Consider the following 24,604-nt stretch of genomic DNA (forward strand, 5'->3'; position numbering starts at 1 on the left):
ATCAGGAGCTGCTGGCAGGCAGAATACTTAATAATAGTGTATGACTGGTTTAGTGACAACTGGCTTCACTTTCTTTAGTCATCGTTACGTTCTGTCATAAATTTTAAATTTTCGTGTTGGTTTGATCCACTACCAAATTCTACCGCGTAGTTGATTGGACCCCTCAGGGGCACACCAAGGTAAAAAATTCACAGGGTAGAATGGATAATTATTTTCCGCCAAGGGTAATAGAAGGAAATTTAGTGTAAGTAGAAAAAAAATATGGTGAGTAGGTAGGAAATCCGACTGTATTACTTAATAAATATCAAATTCAATCTTTAATTACTAGAAAAAATGATTAATTAGATGGTTATTTAGTGCTCCTGTTGCAGGTGATACAAATGACCATTATATTTTTCATTGACAACGATAAAATCCATTTATTGCTAATTGAAACATAAAATACCCACTAAAATACCCATTTTGGGTAAATACCCGGGTATTTACCCAGGGTATTTACCCGCTGAAATAAATACCCAGGTATTTTACATCCCTATGTTGAACTCTAGAAGTTAAATGTCAAAAACTGTTCACTGTGAAAGTTATTTTCTACTAGCAGCGTTCACCCCGCTTCGCTGCGGTCACCCCGGAACGCAATAAACTTTGTTACTTAGATAATTTTTACTTTTTCGCTTTCAAGTGATATGATAAAAACCATAGAAGATTGCACTAATGTTAACATTATATCGCCTGTCATTTATGTTAACCCGCCCCGCTTCGCTGCGGTCACCCCAACCCGCCCCGCTTCGCTGCGGTCATCCCGGAACGCAATAAACTTTGTTACTTAGATAATTTTTACTTTTTCGCTTTCAAGTGATTTATAGCGCCTGTCAGTTATGTTAACCCGCCGAGTCACAGGGTCATGCGGGTTGCATATAAATACGTTTATTTTTATACCTATGATGAACTAATAACAAAGGATTTGTACGTATGGACACCTGAATGGTCAATTATCTCAAGACACTGGTAATTGAAAATTAAAGTGATATGATAAAAAACATCTAGGGTCCACATCCTAACAACCCCCCAAAAATGAAAGAAATCGGTTCAGCCGTATTAGCGTGATGAGCGGACAAAGGATTTTTTGTACGTATTGACACCTGATTGGTCAATTATCTCAAGACACTGGTAATTGAAAATTAAAGTGATATGATAAAAACCATCTAGGGTCCAAATCCTAACAACCCCCCAAAAATGAAAGAAATCGGTTCAGCCGTATTAGCGTGATGAGCGGACAAAGGATTTTGTGCGTTCTCTTTTATATATATAGAAGATATTTGTTCATATAATGTGCGTGGTTCCATAACATTTTCAGTTTTTTAAACTTCCATGTTACAATACATTTTTAAATAAAATATAATTGATGGCCAGTCCCCATCCAAGAAGAATGTTCAGTAACGTTTAACAATATGGGCTACTTTGCGTTAAGAATTTGTATTATATATGATCTTTTTTTTTTCTTTTACTTCTAAACTAATACTAGTTTGACAAAAATGGCGGGAAAATAGCTTACTCACCGCTAAGTCCTACCAGTACTTAGCATAAAATACCACAAGAGTACTTTAAAGGAGAGTGCTTGTAGTAAAATACTCTTGTGATATTTTATCCTATAACTTAGCGGTGAGTAAGCTATTTTCCCGCCATTTTTGTCATTGTTCATCAACACTCACGTGCTACTACTATAATATTAGTTTATTTGAAGTAATGTTTTTGACGGAAATTTACTATTGTACAGGGTGAACCTTACTTAAACCGATAAACTTCGGGAGGCGATTCCCGAGCCCGAAACAAGAAAAAAATCCTCTAACTTTTCTCCACGGTACATAGTTTTGGAGCTACAAGGTGCCGAAAGTGTGGAAAAATGAACTTCCGAGGCCTATATTTCCAAACCTATCCAACATAGAGAGTGCAGCTTAATATCTTTTTAAGGAAGTCTTATTCGGCACCTTTTAGCTCGGAAACTATGCACCCTGGAGAAGAGTTAAAGAGGATTTTTTCTTGTTTGGGTGCCGAGAATCATTTCCCGAAGTTTGTCTGTTTAATTAAGGTTCACCCCTGTATAGTATTCCTACATTAGAATATTTAAAGCTACTGTACATTCTTCTAAACCGGCCTTCTGGTAGGGGATATTTTAATTAAACATTTTCTTTTGTAAAATGTTTTGAGAACCTACATTTCACTCAGCTTTTTCTTTTGATCTTGTCACTTAAAGAAACTATCACTTGCCATATGCATTCTCTAATTATAACAAGTTTTTGTTAAGAACTATATAAAATTGCATTAACTTATACGTGTTACAATAAATGTCACTTTACTGGATAAACCTGGAAAAAAAGGAAAAATAAACCTTGAAAACTTTGGTAAAACCTGGAATTTGAAAATTAACATTTAGTAGACACCCTGAAAATGAAAAGCTAGCACTGAAAATGTAACACTTTCCGAAACTTTCCGAAACATCATGCTTCTGTTTAGGGCTTAAAAGAAAGAGGAGTATTGCAAAAGCAATATAACATTTATCAAGTAGGGAAGAAAGGAGAAGCCATGAGGAGAGAACGTTTTTTCCTGCATAGCACATACAACCCTCTTTAAAATACTCCATCTCTCGTTTTATGCATCAGCGTTGTAGGGGTAAAGAATATTGTCACATGTCACTTTGAAGAGTTTCAATGAGACTGATTATTTTGGTACTTATGGTGCACTACCTCTCAGAAAATCCTGGATCCGACCCTGTCTACATCAATTATCTATGTCTGATTGCCTTCCAGTGGTAGTTATTTTTATATTATATTTCGAACTATCAGTTGTATGTTACATAATCTTATATCAATTCCTTTCTTTCTTAAATAGAATGTTTACAAGCAGAAAGCGACCGGTAGAACTAAAGATGGTACTTCATTTCCTCTTTCTTTAAAGTTAAAAGAGAAGTTGGATGACAATGAAGTAGAAAATGCAAATGGAAATATTTTATTTAGTGTTACTATTTGGGTAAGTATGTTTATTCTTTCCTCTCAAAGAACAAATTGCACAAAGTATATATTTATAGATAAATTCTCTCTCTCTCTCTCTCTCTGTGTGTTTCTCTCTCTCTCTCTCTCTCTTACTTACATCCGACTTAGGTTACAACTGCCCAGTCGTAATTCAATTTGTTTCTAAATTGGCCAGGTGGTTGCCTACTATACTGTATAAAATACCAATTCGATCAATGGTCGGCCGATGATTTAGGCTGTGGTTGTATTCGATTAAAATTCATACAAAATTTGGTCTATGAACTCACGTAATTAATTGAAAATGAAATGAAATCTTTGAGTTTTACGTCCCACGGTTATGCCGGTTAGGCTAAAGGAGACGGTGATTATGAGAAATGAATGAAATGGTGGAATGAAGAAAGTGGAAAGAAACGGGAGAACCCCGAGAAAACCCACAATTAATTGATGTTAATAGATGCGTTTACATTACTTTCGTCTTATTCATTTGAATACGCATCTATAAACATAATCATCTTTGAAAAGTCGTAGATCGTTATTTGTAATAGCCATCTAATCTAACGTCTAGAACCGGTCACAAATGCAGATGATAGTAAGTTAATAACTAACAGTATTCTCTAATTATCAGTTTTATATTTAAGAAAGTAAATAATTATAATAATTAGGTTATTGCATTGTTTATGCGACACTTCTTTGCGAGAAAAAATATATTAAGCCTTTTCATTTACAGGTCTCAAAATGGCATGATAATACACCAAGCCATTACCGAAATACAATCAGCTTTTATTAACACTAAATTTCCGTGTTGTGTCTTTTTGTTTTATTTTCATGATGTAGTTTAACTTCCATTCTGTATCTTTTAAATAAAACCTTCATATATGTATGTTAATTTAATGGAAATATCTGAAAATGAAAATTATCATATTATTATGAATTTGGATCCCCTTTCTCCGTCGGTACAGCTCTGATACCACGTGGGATGAAGTATAGAGGACGTGAATGGTGGCAAGTGGAATATTAGAATATTACATCATTCTTAATGCAGCGCATCATTCATTTACTTGAGAGAGAATGGAGGCAGATATGTGCATCGGATTCGTTCTCCAAAACGAACAAGAGGTGTTCAATTTTGTTCATGTCCGGGTATTAGGTGGACAAGAGGAAGTATTCATCCTAACGTTCCTCAAACTACGCCTTAAGTCCAGCTTTATGACAATGAGTTTATTCTCATCCTGGAATGCGGAGTGATTGCTGGGAAACAATATCTGGACCATAGGATAGGTCTAAAATGACGCATAATTACCGGCAGTGACAACCAGTAAGCGTCAGCAAAGGACCCATTGAAAACCAGAATATTGCGGCCATCATCATCACAGAGCAGGCACCATGTTTCACGTTTGAGCGGAAACACTGCGGATCATACGTTTCTCTGGGCGTTTGCCGCACATTCTCATGGTCGTTAGTTTGAAATAAAGTGAACGATGACTCATTCGATCATATCACACGCCTCCAGTCATTAGTAGTCCATGTTACATGCCCGATCGCAGAACTTTCTTTGTCTTCCTGTGATGAGCTTTAGTAAAGTTTTTTTTTCTTTTTTTTTTTCAGAAGAAACACTTGTGATTGTTAAAAATACGCTTTACGCGACGTAAAAAACAGTTCAAACTATATTTATGCGAGTCGTCCGTGCATTTAAGATATCTACACATAGCAGTCAAGTTTTACACTTTTCTATTGGCTATATTTTCTTTCATCTGGCAATTTTTCTGTACAGGCGCGGCAAATTTTCTGCGATCACATCGCAGATCGCGGCATGTTCTGCTATGGGGGTTACAATGTTAGCGGCACTATTGGCGTCGTGCTCAAGCGTTATTGGTACCCGGTAAACGGTTTAGCCCGTGCAATCTGACTTCGTATGTCATGTAACTCAGCGGACTTGGATTATCGATACAGTCTGTGAGAAGTGTTGTTTAAGCTCTTTCACCACTTGTATCACAGTCGCACGATGATTGAGTGACTATCTGCTTTAATGTTCGGCGGGACCTGTCAGTGAGAGTTTTCTTCCGATCACTGTTACTCTTCGCTGATTACTGAGAGTTTTGTAGCGGTCATCATTTTCGACACTGCATCTCATGATTTACTCAACACATATGCCACTTTCTTCACGCTCGTACTACATAACCAAACAATTTACCCTGTTAAGAAATCAAAAAGATTGCTCGTTTTACACTATTACCGTTGGCTCAGTTCACTACATACTGCCATTCTACTTCTTGTTACATAGTACGGAGTTTGCCCGGATACATCACCACCACTAGCAGCATAGTGCTGCTGTCACCACCTAACCATTGCCAGTTTAGACATCTGACATGTTTCCAATTCCAAGGGTTCGAATAAATTAGTAAGTACCGAGCTACAGAGGATTGTGCGGTTTTTTTCTTTCTTTTTTGACCAGCCTTCGTATATAAGGTGGACCATTTATCGTAACAACCCTTGTAAGTTTTAAACTAATAGACAAATAACGCTAAAATGTTGTACCATGCAAATATCGACAGGGAAATGTTTGACATTTTGTAATACTACAAGGGTAATAGTGTTGCCAGTCCAACATAAAATTGTATTGATTAAAATGGCACTACGCCAGGTTATAACTTATTTCCTGAGGCAATGTACATCTAAAGTATTTTAGTGTCTGATATTATGATCATAATATGACGGATTTCGAATAAATACGAACAAAATACAAAAGATTGAAAGTTTGACTTTTTAAAAGATCTTTTTTGGAAAAACTGCTTAGATAAGTACCTCATCCAGTTACATAAATAGTTTTCAATAGATGTGGAAATCACAATGCCGTTTACAGCAACTTAATTTCCCAAACCGTTCTGAAGATATGGTAAATACTGGTTAAGTTTGCAACACTACTTAAAATTATTTAATTCCTAGAACTTATTGTGATTGCATCTAACAAAAATTATTGTTTTAAAGTTTGGAAGCCAAGTAGATCAAAAATTCTTTTACATGGTTTTCACAAATACACCATTTTAAGGAATATATCAAATTTTACCATATTTTCCATATCTCAGGAGTGAAACCAGTAAAATAATATCTTGTGTATCCAGTCCGACGAACTGTTAATTACGTAATTAGGAACAAGTATTACTGAAGAAAACATCAACGCACGTAGAAATTGTAGAATGTTTGATTAACAAGATACACAAATTAAGAATAGTATATTAATTATATTCAGCATCCTACAATGTTCATAAGCAAATACTTAATGTAATATTGTTTACTTTCATTAATATTAAAGGATGAGATACCATATAACTAGTGTTGTAAATAGAAAAAAAACGGTTCGTATTTTTTCAGAAATGTACGTTTTTTTTAGAAAAAAAAACATTGCCTCTCGTTTTTTTTCTAAATTTCGTTTTTTTTCAAATAGTCATTTGTAATGCATCTTACGTCTATTTAAGTATTAAATATTTTTATGTTGGTGTAATCACCGTAAAATGCAACATAAATTAAACGCTAGATACTGATACGCTACAAATATTTTACAATTTACGTGAATACCATACCTATTAACAATTCGGGTTTCAGCAGTTTTCATCAATATCAACTAAGAAATAAAAGTAGAAATGAAATTTTGTTTTTTTGTGAAAGCAGGCCTTTAATAAGTACGAAAATAATGTCACAAACAGTATAAAATTCCAATAACTTGTCTAAAGGTAAAAACTAATACTAATTTGCCTAATAGTATATTTCTAAATGTCATATATAAATAATTTGTCGACTAGATATATATGATATGCAGAGCCGGCTCTACCATATATGCAGTGGCGCATTTACGATTTTGTTTCGGGAGGGGCTTTGCTAACTTTCGGGGGGAGGCTTTGATTAAAATGTGAAAATTCTGCAAGATATTTCATATACTTTACTACAGTACGTAAGATTTCGGGGTGGGCTTAAGCCCGGAAGCCCCCCCTCCTAAATACGCCACTGCATATATGCAACACGTGCATTTGCATGGAACGGCAAGCTTGGATGGTCCGGCAAAATCTGTCACAAGTATATTATTTAAATTAAATATTTCTTGTTGGAAACAGACTTCATGATGATGGTAGTTACATTTATTAAGCTGACCTTCTATTTGAATACTACATTCATAAATTATGTTTAGATTGCATTAGTTTAAGGCCACATGGACAATGCTAAAGCAAATGGTCGAATAAATCCGAGCACAGATTGCTTGATTGTTGTCAAATGCAATAATTCAATTCTCGAATAGTAATAAATATCTGTTCCATTTAGTAAGTTATCACAGTTTTGATATGAAAGTAGTCTTGTTTTTGTCAAAAACGAGTTCCTTATCATTGAAGATAGAAACAAGTTTTTAAAAAAAAAATTTTTGAAGATGTAGAAGAAAAATCCAGAAATAAAGATAAGAGAGCTAGTTGCACTGGAATTGCAAACTGATACATTGAGATTGAAGCTCGATAGTGAATTCTATAAAAAGGATTACCATCTTTCCTCTGCAGGTGTGTTTGCTTTATCTTTCACTAACATAATAGATTAATATTTAAAGAAAAAAACAGACACAACGGAATTGCATTTTTAGTAAGTAATTAAGCCTTTCTCAGTGCGACTGCACTTACCTTCGCCTTTGTTGTTCATGCTGGAGTAATATACTGGAGAAAGGGGGAGGCGGCAAATTATGCCATTGCACGAGGCGACAAATTGACTAGGGCCGGCCCTGATGATATGTATATACAAGACATGAATATAGGATGACTCAATTTGAAGTAATGCAGGGTGTTTCAAAATTAATATTAGGGTTTTGAAACTTTGTAGTATCTATTACAATTAACTTACAATTATAAATATTATATCAAATGAAAGAGCAACTCAAACAGTTTTGTACGCACGCATGTACATGCATTGTTTCTTCTGTCTGCCGTTAGAAAGAGCAAGTAGCAAAAAATGTAGACTAGAGAGCAGAAAGCTTTTTGTGTTTTAATAAAGACTGAATCTGTACAGTGCAACCGTCTGTGTAAAGAATATTAAGGAGACGCTTTCAACTACGTCTTTATCGTTTGCAGTTGCTACAGGTCTAAAGCCTACAGACTACGGTTTACGTGCCAATTTCGCAAGTGAAATATTCCTGCATAACAATGAAGATATTCTGGATCGTGTCGTCTTCAGTGATAAATCGACATTTCACCTAAGAGCTAATGTGAACACTCATAATGTTTGCATCTGGCCGTCAGCAAATCCTCAGGAGATGGTACACTTGAAGCGAAACTCCCCTAAATTGAATGTGTTTTGTGCCATATGGCGGAAAGTTTATGGGCCTTTCTCGCCTATCGACTGGATGTGTGCCGTGCGACGAATGAATCTCACATTGAACACTTGTAGCAAAGACTGTTTGAGGTGCTCTTTTACTTGATGCATTGCTTACAATTGTACGTAAAATGTAATAAGTACTACGAAGAGTTAAAACCCCGATATTCATTTTGAAACACCCTGCATTTCTCACCAACAGTGTTGGAACTAAGATGTAAAAAGGAGAGAAAATTTTCCTTATAAAGTTATTGTTTACAACAACGATATTACTATTAGTCGAGACTTTAACTACAACAACAACACGGGTTAGTAGTCAAAAAAAATGTAATCAAATGTACACTAGGCCTAGGTGGCCAAAGTGGCACACACGGGTGTGTCACTTGTTTAATCCGCTCCTGTGTGGACACTAATTAAGATATCGGGATATTATTCTTGCAAAACATGGTTGGACTATAGTTTATCATATTAATTTCTTTTTCTTCTGGTGTCGAATTTCCTTCTCAAATTTCACCCCAGTAAAAAATTCGAGAATTTTCTAATTTCGAATTCCCTTTACTCTTTTTCCCTGTAGCTTCCTTCGTTGTAGAAAGACATCCTTAAGACTTGCCAGGTAGATACCTCAGATGGATACCTAACTCTTGACATCAATTGGACGGGCCTGCGCGCAGTGTTGTCAATTAGGGAAATTAAAATTCTCCTATATTTGGGCAAAAAATTAGAAATTTTTGTTTATAAATCCGCACCTATATGTCCGAGTGCAAGTCAATTTACGCCAATCGAACATTTGTCCTTACTTAACAAACGAAAGTACACATCGTTACAATGGGGTAATTAGGGAGCGCACGTAAAATTCGTATTTAGGTTCTAACCCTTGATTTTTCTAGTTTTTCCTTACTTTTCTGTTTACCGTAATATATTTTCGGCAATTAGAAGCTTTGTTCCTTAAATATCGCCATAATACTTGTAGGATATATTAGTGGTGTACCAAAGTTTAATTTAAGATAGTTTGCGTCTGTCTGGTAGCAGTATTACAAGCTACAGAAAATTTTAATTCCAGATTTTAGGGGGAAATTTTGGAAAAATTATATGTTTTGTCTATATTATTTCCCACTTGTTGGCCATATCGGAACAAACGTACCCGTATCTGGAAGTCTCGTCTTTGCTCTACACAACGCACTATAGAAAGTTTCAATAGGATAATTAGGGGAAGTACAGTTGAGGTTTACAGTGGACCTTGTTCTCTAATTGGAAAGATAACTGTGATTTTTTTAAAGGTAGAATGAGATATTTTTTACTGACATGCTTACTTTATTAGATATCGTCACAATACTTGTAGGATATATTAGATGGATAGCAAAGCTTATTTTAAGATAGTTTGTGTGTGTCTGATAGTAGTGTTGCCAGCTACAGAAAATTTTAATTCCAGATTTTAGGGGCAAATTTGGGGAAAAAATTCCCTTTTTTACGTCTATTATTTCCTTCTTGTTGGCTACATTCGAACAAATGTACAGTGTCTAACAGCCTCATCCTTAGTCTACACAGCTCACCATAAAAAGTTTCACTAGAATAATTAGGGGAAGTACAGTTGAGGTTTATAATAAACCATGTTCTGGAAATGGTAAGAAAATGGTGAATTTCTGGATAGAATGAGATTTTTTTTAAAATTTCATGCTTACTTTGTTATATATCGCCATGATACTTGTAGGATATATTCTTGGAGTACTACGGTTTATTTTCAGGTAGTTTCGTCTGTCTGATGGCAGCGTTTCCAGCCAAAACAATTAATTCCCGCTATTAGGTGAAAAATTCGGAAAATTTCCCTTTTCCCCTCTATTATTACCCTCTTACTGACTACATTGAAACAAACGTACCACTACCTGAAAGCTTCCTCTTTGCCCTACAGAACGCACCATAAAAAGTTTCAATAGGATAATGAGAGAAGCTGTATTCCGGCATATTTGATTTTTGCTTCTGAGGCGTAAAAAGTGTCAAAATTTCATGTGTATGACAGAATTTTTTCTTTCCCTCTTTGAATGGAAGCCAGCGACTTCAGGATTTCACTGTACCTTGTCAACACACCAAAGATTTGTTTGAGTGACTTGAACCCATATAGCAGCAGTGGTGCTAGATACAAAAAATTTTGAATTTCGGTTAGGGAATTTTTTGTAAATTTTCATTCCTACATTTCCCTCAATAATTTCCCACCTGTTTTCAACACTGCAATGCAACGTACACCAAAAAATAGCCACATCTATTTTCTAAACAAACAAGGCCTTAACCATATCAATCAAATGAATAGTTTTTGAGCAATAAGTCACTAACTGGAAATGTAGGAAAACGCCAAAAATGACCTGGGACCGAAAGGAATAATCTCACAATTTTGCTCGTATAGGTACAAAGAAACAAACGATTTGTAAATTACGAGGGCTTCGACTCAAGTTCTGTTGATTATTTCAATAATCTGCAACATAAATCAATAAATAATAGTTGCCAGAAAAAAAACAGACATTTGAAAAAAAACATGAAAAAGAACGATGTTTTTTATTGAAAAAAAACTTCACAGAAAAAAAACGTTTTTTTACAACACTACATATAACAAATGAAGGATGAGATACCATATAACTTTCAGAAGTTTTATCTGAGAGTTCTGAAGTAAAAGAAGCTCACGAGTTGCATAATTTTAGTATGCAGTCACTATCGTAACATATTTTGATTATAAATTGTATAATATAATTTACCATTAATTTTAATAATTTTACCAGTAATTTTAATAACTTACCATTATAGGTGTTCGCTAACATCAGTGGATTGTTAGTATTGAATGAGGCTGGAGTAATTGAAGCTTGTAATCATCATTTCACGCATATGATGTTCGGATATCCTCAGAATGAATTGGTTGGTGAGGTATGTATAGAGGAGTAAACTTAAGGTAACAATGTAAACTATTTTGCCGCAAGTACTGTATTTACAGGTGGTAGGCACATTATTATTAGACTCGGAGCGAATTTCTTGAATCAGTGCAAGCAATTTTTCACAAAGCAGTAATTCAGCGATCTAAGTTTGAGAAGCATTCTCTTCAGAGTTTGAAACAAACAATTAAAATAATTGAAAAAAAAAGCACACCTGGTCCCATGTGGGTGTTTTCATTTTTATTATTATTATTATTATTATTATTATTATTATTATTATTATTATTATCTAATCTTTTTTTTTGGGGGGGGTGTTGAAATGTGATCTACAAAGGAGTATCGAAAAATCAAGGTGAATTTTTCTCTTAAACTGTGAGGTTCTTTTGTATGTTGCATATACCAAAGTGAGATAAGTCTGACTGCAATTACAACCTTTTACGTAAACCCCTCTGGTATTTACAGCAATTTAAAGGTAGCACATCGGCTGAACATTACTCCAAACAGGAGATGCTTATGTTATTCGTTTTATGTGGATCAAAGGTCAGGAACCTTCTAACATTCATTGAGAATTGGTGGTAGTCTATGATTAGAGTATTACGTCACAGAAATAAGTGTGTATGTGGTTCAACGCATTCGCAGGTGGCAGAAGGACAAAGGTAATAATAGAAGTACAAAACAAGTAACGTTCATCACCGACAGAAGTGTGTGACTTTGATGCGATGATTCGTGAAGACAAAAGGGTAAGGTTGCATGACATTGCAGATGCGTTGCAAATCTCGTATGGTTCAGTGAGTAGTATCGTTCATGACCATCCTGGCTTCACGAAAGTGTGTGCGACTGGTGCCAAAAACATCTTTAAATGGACATTTCCCTGACCCATTTTACACGATATGACCATGAAGGAAATTAATTCCTTCTGGCATTAAACGACCGATGGACCCCATACCCCTATTACACCTGAATCAAAACGTCAGAGTATGACATGGAAACATCCGTCATTACCGGGGGCCAAGAAATTCAAGATGTCTACTAAGAAAACAACGTCTACTTTGTTTTGGAACCATCAGGATGTTATTCATGTTGTATTTCTGGAAAGGATACAAGCATTCCTGTGGACACATACTGCCAAACTATGGACAGGCTGAAAGTAGTTATACTACAGAAACGAAATGGGGCACTAAGAGAGGGGATGTTACTGCACGATAATCCGTGACCAAATGCAGTCCAGTGGACCCGTTCACACATGACTTTCAGTTGGGAAATTCTTTACCATCCTCTGTATAGCCCTGATTTAGCCCCTTCCGACTACCATTTGTTTGAACTCCTAAAGAAACACCTCCGTGGGTGGCGTTTCGATACACTGGAATAGGCACAACAGGCTACGGTACTTTGTTAGGGAATTTGGAGTAATCTTTCTTTGTAAAGGGCATGGATAGTTCGTTCTTTATTATTACAACCTTTTCCTTTAAAAAAAAAAAAAAAAAGTCCAGTGGACGTTTGTCGATTTCTTCCTTCGATACTTGTAGTAAAGCATAATTATTTTGCCATGGTACAATTCCAGCGTTGTTGAAATAGTTCATAAATGCTTCTCTCGTAGTTTCCGCGGTTCAAGAAAGTCTGTTATTATCGCACTTATAAGTTTACTGTGATTTGTGGGAGAGGAGGGAGACTCATATGTTTAGGATCCATGCTTTCAAAACTTAAAACAAAATGAAATACCCTTTCTTTGCGCGGAGATATAAGTATGGAAAATATTTTGAAGCTCCTCTCCTTTAAGATCTGCATTTCATTGAAAGTGTGATTATAAAAACCCTATGAAACACTTTAATTTTGGCGTTAAATTTGAACCCCCTTAGGATACATTCTTTAATCACAGTGGCATGATAAAAATCTTGCTTGGGCTAGGTACTATGTTCTAACATTCATTCTAACAAGGGACTATTCCGATTTTGTGAATTCAATTTCTGAGAATGATTGCTAGCACTGGATTCATCATCGAAAGGAACAGTGAAATAGAGGGTGTTTAGTGGCAAACTATATACAGGATGGGAGATAAATGAGGGCAAAGTGCGAAGATAGAACGTAGAAAAGTCAGAATTGTCATGTTAATTTTAAAACGAGTAGAGGGATTGAGGTCAAATGTTGGATATGAGAAATGCATGTAGAACCCCACTGAATAGGCGTAATGTGAATCATGGGGGACATTGAAAAGCGTAAGAAGAATATATGGGAAAGGGGTCATGTGACATGGCTCTTGACGTACACCGTCTATTGACATCAATAGTGGCCAATACAGTTCGAGACGTCTGTTTAATTGCAATTGTTATAGACCTTAAGAATGATTGTGTGGTTGAGACAAAAATGGAGACAACAGTGGGCACATTTGGAAAACGATAAAAATGGACAATCGGACTCGTCATAGCTGTCGCTGGTATTGAAATTGAAGCAGTAGTCGACAGGTGTCATGAATGCGCATCCATTCACCCAGTGGAACCACTCATTCCGTTACATGTTGCAAATATTCTTGATATTCCAAGATTCGGTTCTATCTCTTTATACTCCTAGTGCATACAACGTGCTCATGAAACTCACTACAGGGTCTCTAGTTCCTCATTCACGTCACCTTCACGACAGTATTGATACATTACGATAGCGTGGAACACCTCCTGTTACAGAGATCTCAAACTTTATTGGCCACTATTGATTTCAAGAGCCATATGCCACATGACTCCTTTCCCGTATATTCTTCTTGCGCTAATTCCAACATGATGGCTTTTCGGATGTCCCCCATGATTCGCATTATGCCTATTCAGTGGAGCCCTACACATATTCCTCATGTCCAACATTCGACTTCAATCTCTCTACTTGTTTCGAAATTAACGTGGCTTTTCCAGACATTTTCTATGTTCTATTTTCGCAATTTGTCCTCATTTATCTCCTACCCTGTATATGGTCTGCCGCTAAATACTCTTTTTCTCTGTTTGTTTTGTTGATGAAGTCAGATGGGAGGACCCTCGCACCATCTGACTTTCACCTAGTAATGCGACCGTGATGCTGCCAACGAGGAAGAAATATGCCAAGGTGTTTCCTCTCGACGTTTCTCCCATTGTGCGCTTGTTTCAATGGAGGCACAACCAACCCCTGTTTCCATGTCAAATTTTGCAGATAACCCTCGTTGGAAATATTCACGATACGCCACTGGTGTCGCGACTATCTTTTATTGCATTCTACCATAGCTATCTCTAGGAAGGCCCCGCCATAGAAACTTGGCAACGCAGCGCGAACGTCCTATCGGCTGGAAAATTTACCTTTCGGTAAATGGTGACAATCGCACACTGTCAGTAAAGGGCGTTGGTATTTAGATGCTGTAAAGTGTCACATTTATGGGAATTAGAGGACAGAATGCCAGATAAATGTATTATGCCTGGGTATCAACGTAATTACACTAAAACAATTAAGGAGGAAGAATATGTAAAGAGTTTCCGATTTCCAAAGCGTTCCATTCTCAAGCGAAATATTGGATGATCATTACGAATTTGTAAACAGTAAAGATTATATTAATAGTTTTTCTTGAGATTCTAAACAAAGACTATTTGAACAGTGTTACATTAGATGATTCTGCATTTCTGTACGTATGTGGCTGTACATATGTGTTTCAAGACAGCACACAAACTTAACTGTGATACGTGTAATGATATTTTGATGCATAAAGAGGAATGTTCCACTAAGGTAAATCGAAGCAAATTGTCGGTACCGTCAGATTTTATTATAAGAGTATGCAAACATCTATTTGCAATTATGCAGGTGTCAATATCTAAAGAATATGAAAACAAGTTAGTTTCAAATAATAATCAGAAATTAGTCTTGCATCGCTTAAGTGTATTAGAGATAAGCAGAGACAATAACATACTTGATTGTATAATATTATTGTAAATCCATGCCACCAGGACAGTTAAAAATTGGTAGGAAATATTGTTTGTGTAATATTTTTTTAAATAACTATTCAAAATTAATGAAGCAAGCTGTTGTAAAAGAAAGAAATAGAAGGAAGTTAGACATCTTTTCAGCATGAGTACGGCCTCCAATAGACCTAAAATTTTGGCAATTCTACCAAATTTGTAAATGCACTGTGTACTTAAGAACATCGGCGCCCGAAGAAAATTTTCTAGAGGACATCTTCCTGGTTGCTATATTACGTTTGGTATTTTTTTTTTTTTTTTTTTTTTAGAAAACCTTAAGAAATTTAAAATGAAATCTTTGAGTTTTACGTCCCACGATAATGCTGGTTAGGCTAAAGGAAACGGTGATGATTTGAAATGAGTGAAATGGTGGAATGAAGAAAATAGGAGGAAACGGGAGAACCCCGAGGAAACCCACGCACACGGTGTTTGTCCATCACAAAGTTCACTTGGTGCGAGCTGAGATCGAACCTGGAACCCCAAACAACAGAGATGAACGCTCAACCACTGAGCCATCGCGGCCCTTTAAGAAGTTTAAGTTGTTATAATACAAATTTTCGTGAACCAGGGGGCACTGGGCCCCCTGCCCCTACCTTCGTGCGCGTATCTTTTATGAATACTTATGTAAACGTATATAATACTAGAATAGGAATTTATGCATATATCATCGTTACTCATACAGATAGCCTCAGTGCTGGAAAGGACGCTAAACTTCAATTTAATTTGTCAATTTAGTTATATAAGCCTATCCTATTGTTCATTTACCCTTTCTTGCTTTGACTTACATCTTTTAATATATTTTGTAATCTTATTTTATGAATGGATTTTATATTATTTTAGTCATTTGTTGTCATGATCCTTGTACTTATCTTACTAATGTAAACGTATCTTACTAATTACGTATATTGTATTAGTCAATCACTCTTTGATTACTTATTACTAACTTAGGTAGCCTTCGCTATATTAGTATCTTGCTTATTACATTCAACAAGAATATTCCATTTGTTTATTGGACAAAACTATCACAAAAAGTTGACAAAAGGCAGTGAAAAAAAAACAAGCTGCAGAAAAAGATTTGTCCTGGTATTGCTCGCGATGGACGTCGAGTGGTGTGGGGAACAGCGTTGCCACACCGAAGGCCGGGGCCTTCCTAAAGACGGCTATGATTCTACACAATAGGATTTGGTAGTTCAATTGTTAGTTTGACGGCTGTTTGTGCATTATTAGCTGAGATAAAGGTCTGCTACGGGTAGTCAAATACAAATCTGCAACAACGCCTCTAGCGGCTAAATGGGAAAAGATATGACAAAGTTTGTTCTCTAAAAGTTGCATGACATTTAATGTCCTTTCAAACGATTCCGACAGTTATACCACTTTCCATTTCAAATTTTGAAGTTGCCCCCCGTTGGAAGTATTCACGAGACGCCACTGGTCTCGCTACTATATTTATTGCATTCTGCACATACGATTTGGTAATTCAATGTTTTGTTCGAAAGCTCTACGTGCAGTATTAGCTGCGATATAGGCCTCGTACGTCCTTATTGAATCACTAAAAAAGTAAATGAAATTTTAGTTTTACGTCTGACATGCGCTAACGGAAACTGCGACGATGAGAATGAATAAAATGGTGAAATAAAGAAGGGGAGAGAAAACGGGAGAACTTCACAAAAACCCACGCATACAATGGTTGTCTACCACAAAGCCTACTTGACTTGACACAATCTGGAATCAAGTTAGGGACCTCATGCACCAGAGGTGAACACTATCATTGAACCACCATGGCCCTATGTCCACTTATTCGTAATGAGGAGTTCTATACCGAGTTTCATCTTCCTAGCTTGAGGAACTCACAGAATATTCCATTTTTGGCGTACATTTGAGCCATTTATCCCTGTAGGATACTGCCCTTTAATCAAACTTACATGGCATAAACCTAGCTCATGCTAAGTACTAACTAGGCGTTTTTGCATTGAGTGGTACGGTTGCAGTTGGTCGCATTGGGCCAGTACGACTCAGCATAAATATATATATATATTAAGAAAAGTACCTTTTGCACTTGCTTTTCAGCTTCCAGATAATTCCACCAAGAAGCAGAAAAACTTCCCCAAAATGCAATCCATCTCTATATTGCCACAACGAAATAGATAAATGTTACTTTCTAATTCAGATCAAATTACGTAATGGTAAAACGTATGTTGTTAATTGTTCCTTCTTAATTTTAAGCAATTTACAGATAAATGAAGTCAATAGACTTTCTAAAGTTGATTTAATGATTTGACCACTGTCTTTGTATTCTATATACTACATTGAGGAACGAGTAGATTCAGCCATTCAACAAACATGAAAAGCCATTAATTTGCACTTTATATTGCAGCGATTGTCACTCTAGCCGAATTCGTGTTTAACGAAATCAGGAAGTACAAATGCAAATTTATGAATAAAAACAAATTTAGATATAGATAATACAGAAAATGTAGAACCGTAGTATTAAAGTTGTGTATTATATATATTAAAATCCTAACTGTTCGTACTTGTTATTCTCAGATTTTCGGTAACTGTTTGTTTCGAGGCACCTGTAGAGATTTTAAAACTTGATAAACAGAGCCGAGGGAAGTTTGGATCTTACTTTGTAGAATGTTCCTTTCTTTATCTGTGTTACAAGTACATAAAAGGGCATACTCAGTTCAGTAATTTTGAACGAATTACAGTTAATTAATAAAATTGTTATTTAGTTTATGTAATCTAGTAGATTAATACTTTTGTTTGATTTCTTTAATGACAGATAATAACCAAGATTATTCCAGATATTTTAGAGGACGTTCCTGCAGGTACTGAAGAAGTACCAGCTCCAGTATTTGGGGAAAATGATCCTGAATTTCCTGCGGTGCAGGCAATGGAAGATATGTGCCATAGACTGAATGCTGAAAATATTTCCGATTTCCCGTTGAAACCTCTCCAGGAAGACTTGGCAAACAGTAACTCCTCGTCTGTAATAGAAATTACAGATTCCTTGAATCATTTAAATTTGGCTTTTTGTGATAGTTCAAAACATTCTGATTCTTCTATTCCAAATACAGTGAAATCGTTGCAGAAAACAGGCAATAAACAAAGTGAAACTGATTCTAGCATTCCTAACAAAGAAAATATTAATCCTGCATTGAGTAAATATAATGAAAGCTTAACTCAACTAAATGTGCAAATACAGGAAGATTTTCGGAAAGCAGACTGCGCTTTATATAGTGTTTCTGAAGTTGACGAAAAGACAGATGTTGATTCAAGTGCTCTTAAAAGTGATGTGATTACATCAACACCTCTTTCGCGAGATGTTAAAGGACGAAAAGAAAGGATGTGTGAAGGCAGTTTTGCTGGTTTAGGGAAACACAAGGATGGTGCAAGCCTTGGTAAGTAAATTTATTTCTTCCTTGTATGCATTCCTTTCTTCTTACGAGTTGCCTGAATTGTTTAGGACATATGTGATAGACCCTTAGTTATATAGTACTGACACTTTGTACATGTTTTTCTTTAACACAATGTCCTTAAATCTTGCAACCTTAATTTAACTCATTTCGTACGTTTCAATAATCAATTTTTTTATCATTAACTAAGTCAGGTGATAGTAGAGTATCCCATTATGACTTTTTATGTATTTTTGTATACTTATTTATTTTTAAGTTAAATCTCTTGTTTGATTTTAAAGATCGATATCAGCTTTTCGTATGCGATCAGCTTTATTCTTGAGAAAAGAGGGATTATCTAGTACACAGGGGTTAACATGTTCTAAAATCATTTAAAAAATAAATAAAAACATTTTTAAAAACCTGTTTTCTTTTTTAAAGAATGAACATTATAAAACAAATCATATTTAAAAGTAAAAAATAAAAATAAATTAAATTGTACCAAAAAGCAAAAATTCTCTTTCCATGAAAATTGCTTTAAAAATTTCTATATATGCATAAGTAAAAGAGTAAACTATGAGGGGATTCTCATATGCAATCACTTCATTTACGTGAGAGTTGAAGAATATATTGTAATGTACCACGTGCTTGGGTTTACAAACATTCTACATGTGCTCCTGTTTATAAACAACCACCACATGCACCTTACGATGGGGTATTACTATAGCTTACGTTGGAGTATTACAAATTGCAGACCACGGAGACCACAGCGACACCACGGATCACATAATGATGAGTGAACAGCAGCGCCACCGTTTCACCTGAAGTGCTATATAACTGATAGGATTCGACGGTCAGTCACCAATCTCGATTGGTCAAATCCCTTTTGTGGGCTTGTAGTGGAGCCAATGGCGTATTTAGGATTTTGTTTCGGGGAGAGAGATTATGCACAACACGTAAATAAGCACTTATATTTTTCCTTAGAAATGGTAAGAAGGATTATTGTTGTACGTGGATTTCGGGGAAGGGGGGGGGGATTGAGCCCCAAATCCACTCCCCTAAATATGCCACTGAGTGGAGTTAACGGTTCCTTCCCCTCCTAGCTTGCAGTGGAGCAGTGTGAGAATCCTAATCATAGCCAGGGTTTGCCCAAGTGGGCCCAGCCCGAAAAAACCCGGTGGGTTTTTTCGGGTTGGACCCACCTGAAAAAACCCATCTTAAAACCCACCTGGGTTTTTGACTTTTTTGCTAGTGTATTATTGGTACAACTAAGGTGATCACATTGAAAGTTATTTTTATCAGATTTTAAACTTTCTTTGGGCGAATTATATGCTTTCATGTTAAGATGTTAAGATAGACAACAATATTCAACATAAGACCTTTATAAAGCCCTAAATGCACTGAATAAATAAATAAATAAATAAATAAAAAACCTCACCTTAGCTTGAGATAATTGTAGAACAAATTAATGTGCGGATTATGCTTATAGCCTATTTGAAGTAAAATAAGCGATACTTTTTAGAAAAGACTTTCCGTGAATAGTGTGTTTCCTGACTCGGCGCCGCCGAGGGACGTTATCCCTCATACGTTGACGGGTTTAAGGTCATAGGTGTCGGTACTAACAGTAAATATGTAAATACATTAGTAAAACTATTAGTATTATTTCTTATCTTTGATGGTAACAAAAGTATTCAGTAAAATTTGGTTTTCCAACAACAGTTAAATTCAGTCATTTATTGCTAGCCTTCAAATAAGCATTCTGTAGAATCAACACTAGCAATAACGTAAAAATTCTTGTTGAAATTAAGAAGCTTAATGCTCGGAGCTCCGCAGACCACGTAACGCTTACTATTTCAAGTGCTGCATTCAAACTTCAGTATTAATGGAAGTTTCGATGTACAGTAATGCAAGTTGCATTTTCAGGGAAAACCCGTCCTGAATTCCCGCAATTGAACCCACAAAGCATCGAAAGTGAATACTTTAACAATAAATCTATTTATTTTACGCTGGAGGATATTTCATTTCATTTTAGACATTTTGAAACATTTACTTTATAAAATATGAATTATAGGCCTATCTTTGTTAATTGTTTTAAATTAATTTTCGGAAAAGAACGGTCTTGCAACAAGTGCTCGGGTAATTCCCGTAATTGAATACACAAAGCATCGAAAGTGAACTTCAACAATAAGACCATTTATTTAACGTTGAAAAATATTTAAGACATTTTGATGAATTATGTCTTTGTTTTAAATTAATAGCTATTTGGTATTCATATTTGGCGAACGTCACTGAGGCTCCTAGGATGACTCGATCTACATTTGTTAATTTGTCTGCCTTTACCACACAGTGTTCAACTTTCGGTCTTTTAAATTTTCAGGATACAAACCAGAGACACTCTAAATTTTCTGTTTAGATTTTGGCAGCATACCAACGTAAAATTACAAAATGGCGCGCTTTTTTTAAAAAAAAAAAAATAGCTGATATCCACTGGCGAAAATCCTGGGGGGATGATGGGGACATATCCCCTACAATCTTGGAACTGTCCCCCTCAATAATCCGATTAGAAATGTGTCTTTTAGGAAGAAATGTGATGATTTGTGTCCAACTGTCACAAAGGAAAGTGGGATGAAATTGATACCTCCCAGAATAAGCCTCAAATCTGACCGCCTCCCAATGTTGAAGACAACTCTGCTCCCCTACCAATGTTGTCCCGGAGTCCCACACAGGGGACATAAAATATGACTATATTGTTATTGCTTTACAACTTTAAAATCAGACTGGCAACATTGAAAACTGTTTACAGGGAATGATCATTTGGATCATCCCTTGTAAACAGTTTTCAATGTTGCCGGTCGGATTTTAAAGTTATAAAGCAATAATAATGTCGTCATATTTTATGCCCCCTGTGGAGGACGCCGGGACCGACATGGGTAATCATCCTCAGCATTGTTTTTCGCCTTCATAAATATTTTGTACATCGCATATATATATATATATATACCGTCTTACCCGTCCCCCCAATGTTGAAGACAAATTTGCGCCGTTGCTGATATCCACGCTACAAAGCGCAATTTTAGGTCTTTCAAGTTGAAATTTTCAAAGTAGAAGCACGAGAGACTAAATTAGCTGTATATATTTTGGCGGCATAAAATTTCAAAATGGTGTCCATTTTTCAAAATAGCGGGTATCCATGCTACAAGGGGCAATTTTCGGACTTTTTAAGTTGATATTTTGAGGGTAGAAGCACAAGACATTCTAAATTTGTTGTATAGATTTTTTCGGCGATCCAATATAAAATTTCAAAATGGCGGAATTTTTTCAAAACAGCAGTGAATAGAAAGTTGTTGCAAGTTGTGACAATGACACTCATGAAATGTAAATCATATTTTAACATTTTTACCCCGAAGAGATTGAAATATTTCGAAAAAACCCAATTAAACCCGAAAAAACCAATAAAACCCGAAAATACCCGAAAAAACCCACATGGGCCCAGGTGGGTTGGGTTTTTTCAAAAATACCCGGGTTTTTTCAAACCCTGATCATAGCCCGGCTTGACTTGCAGTGGAGCAAAGTGTGTCCTACACGAAGAAACCGTCAGGTCGAAAGGGCACCTATTCCAACCTTACTAAGATTTACATCATTGTAATATGTCTGTAAAAATACTGTTTATAGTGGATTTTTATAATAAACCAATAGTGGGAAAAGATTTCAAACCTACAATTTTACTCTACCAAGCTCTACCTATCCCTATACAGGGAGAACGTTACAATATAAATTGATTGTATGAGAGCGTTCTATCATGCTTTTTTTTTTTTTTTTTCATCATGAATGAATATATTTTTTGTTAAAAGTAATTTTCTTAAACAGAATTACTTTTAAGTGCGATTTGTTTCGTTTTGTTTGTTTATTTATTTATTTACCTATTTTTAAGGAAAGCATGCTTCGAAACCTTTTGTGTTTGCTGTAATATGATTTGTTTAAGTCTCATATTTTATCTGCACTGTGGAATCTGTCTTATGGTGACAACCATTAATTCTATTCAAAATTGAGCGACTTACAGAATTAAGTATTTTCAAGCAGAAACTATTTTATAGCTTGACAAGATGGAAATCTTCCTTTCCCTGGACCGTAGAGGGGAGAGTACTTTCTTCGCCGTTAGCGTGATGGAGGAAGTAAGAAACAGTAGATATTACAAGGTAACCAAAAATTATTACTATTTTCGATGTCCCATTAATCGTGTGCTCACAGAGAGGAAACGAAGTGACACACTTGCCTGCTAAGCGACCGGGAGTTAGTCTGACTATCGATCTTCAGTAATAACAAGCACTTCACGCTGGTATGTTGTGCAAAGCATCATCCCCAGTCTTCTTATTACGAGGTTAGTCTTTTCGTTGATTTAGAGAGTCCTTTCCCGCTGAGGACTCCCTTGCTTCAGCACAGATGAATCACACAAACGGAATGAATTCTAAAGCTGCCGCCTTAGTTTTGGGAAATTACGGTTTTGCTTTTCCTCCTCTGATGAGTATTTCTTTCTTACTTTTCTTACAAGCCTCGTTTCCGCCTAGTTGTATCAGTTCTCCGCGTCTCGAAGCAGTTACGTTTATTTTCGGTGCAATTACTTATGATGTCATTTAGATGCCTGCACATTTGTTCATCAGTTATGAACTCATATTTTAAGTAGAGAAGAGAGGGAGCGGGAAATTAATGATGAAATAGTCAAACATGAAACACGAAGAAAAACATCACACTGCCTTTACCAGTTAAAGAAATATTTATTTTAATTTTTTTCGAAAGAAAAGAGACGTGTTTTTTAAATACCGTTTAGAAATAGAAAAAGTATATCAGGGTGTCCACACTCTGGAAAGTCAGTGAAAGTCAGCGAAGTAAAAATGTATCAGTGAAAGTCAGGGAAATAGCAAATCGATCAGGGAAAGTCAGGGAAAAATCGATTTAGGTCCTTTGTTCAGTTATTGATTTGATGAAATAGTAAATATAGTGTCGGCGTAATGTATATGTTCGTAAATTTACATTATTTTGGATTAAAGTAAATTGGATTAAACTAATTTGTAAAAGGAAAGAAACAGAAGTGGAGAGAGAGTAAGGCCAGCTATGGGGAAGGTGGAGACTGCGGGTTTCTTTCTTTTTTCTTATTTTTAAATTATTCGATGTTCAGGGAAATCTGGAACTTTGGTCATGGAAAGTCAGGGATTTTTATTCGCCAAATTATGTGGACACCCTGGTATACTTTTTTCGTAACGATTTTATTTTCACATAAAAGGTATAGCTTAATCTACTTTTCTACATAGTTTCCACCAATATTAAGGCACTTATCGTATCATACAACAAACTTTTCAATACTATCTTTACAGAAGTCTGCCGCCTAATTTGACTAGCACTTCAACACGATCCGTTTTGACATCGTCGTCGTGGCGCTGACCACCCAGACGTGGTCACAATTTCATAGAGAACACTTCTTGAAACTTCGGGAAACTTATAAAATAACGATGAAATTGTAAAGCGTCTGTTCTCCTGTCACTTTCTCGTCAAGTTTCTGTACAGAATCTTCAGTGATGACAGAAGATCGTCCACTTCGTTCCTTATTATGAATATTCGTGCATTCTTTAAAAACTTTAACCCATTTCCGTACCATTCCATCGCTCATAATGTTTTCTCCATGCACTTCACCAATCTCGCGATGAATTTCAGCCGTTTTCGTACCTTTAGCAAAGAAAACGAATTACAGCTCGTATTTTATAGTTGACGGGATTTTCAGTCTGTGCAGGCATTTTAACTACTCACACACACCCTTAAACATAGTCGAATGTTTCCATAATGGCGTCTTTGGCTTGCCAACTGATGTAGATACACAGTGCGTATGCGCGGGTTGCCGACCGCAGCGCTGTAGTGGCCAAATTTTAAAACAGTACTTAACTTAAAAACACACCTACTAGAATCTTTTACTTTTTTAATTT

The 24,604-nt window shown here is 35.9% G+C and overlaps 1 protein-coding gene across 3 annotated transcripts in view; it reads left to right on the forward strand.

The window, feature by feature from the left end:
* The window catches only part of Pask (PAS domain containing serine/threonine kinase), a 148,915-nt gene that overhangs the window by 72,384 nt on the left and 51,927 nt on the right, over window positions 1-24,604 (forward strand). For all 3 annotated transcript variants that reach the window (XM_081755504.1, XM_081755505.1, XM_081755507.1), the window contains 3 exons: window positions 2,887-3,024; window positions 11,157-11,273; window positions 18,020-18,638. In XM_081755504.1, coding sequence (XP_081611630.1) covers window positions 2,887-3,024; window positions 11,157-11,273; window positions 18,020-18,638 — 874 coding nt within the window. The remainder of the gene's footprint in view (window positions 1-2,886; window positions 3,025-11,156; window positions 11,274-18,019; window positions 18,639-24,604) is intronic.

This window comes from Thermobia domestica, chromosome 4 (genome assembly GCF_964235325.1).
Source record: "Thermobia domestica chromosome 4, izTheDome1.hap1.1, whole genome shotgun sequence".
Taxonomy (NCBI): domain Eukaryota; kingdom Metazoa; phylum Arthropoda; class Insecta; order Zygentoma; family Lepismatidae; genus Thermobia; species Thermobia domestica.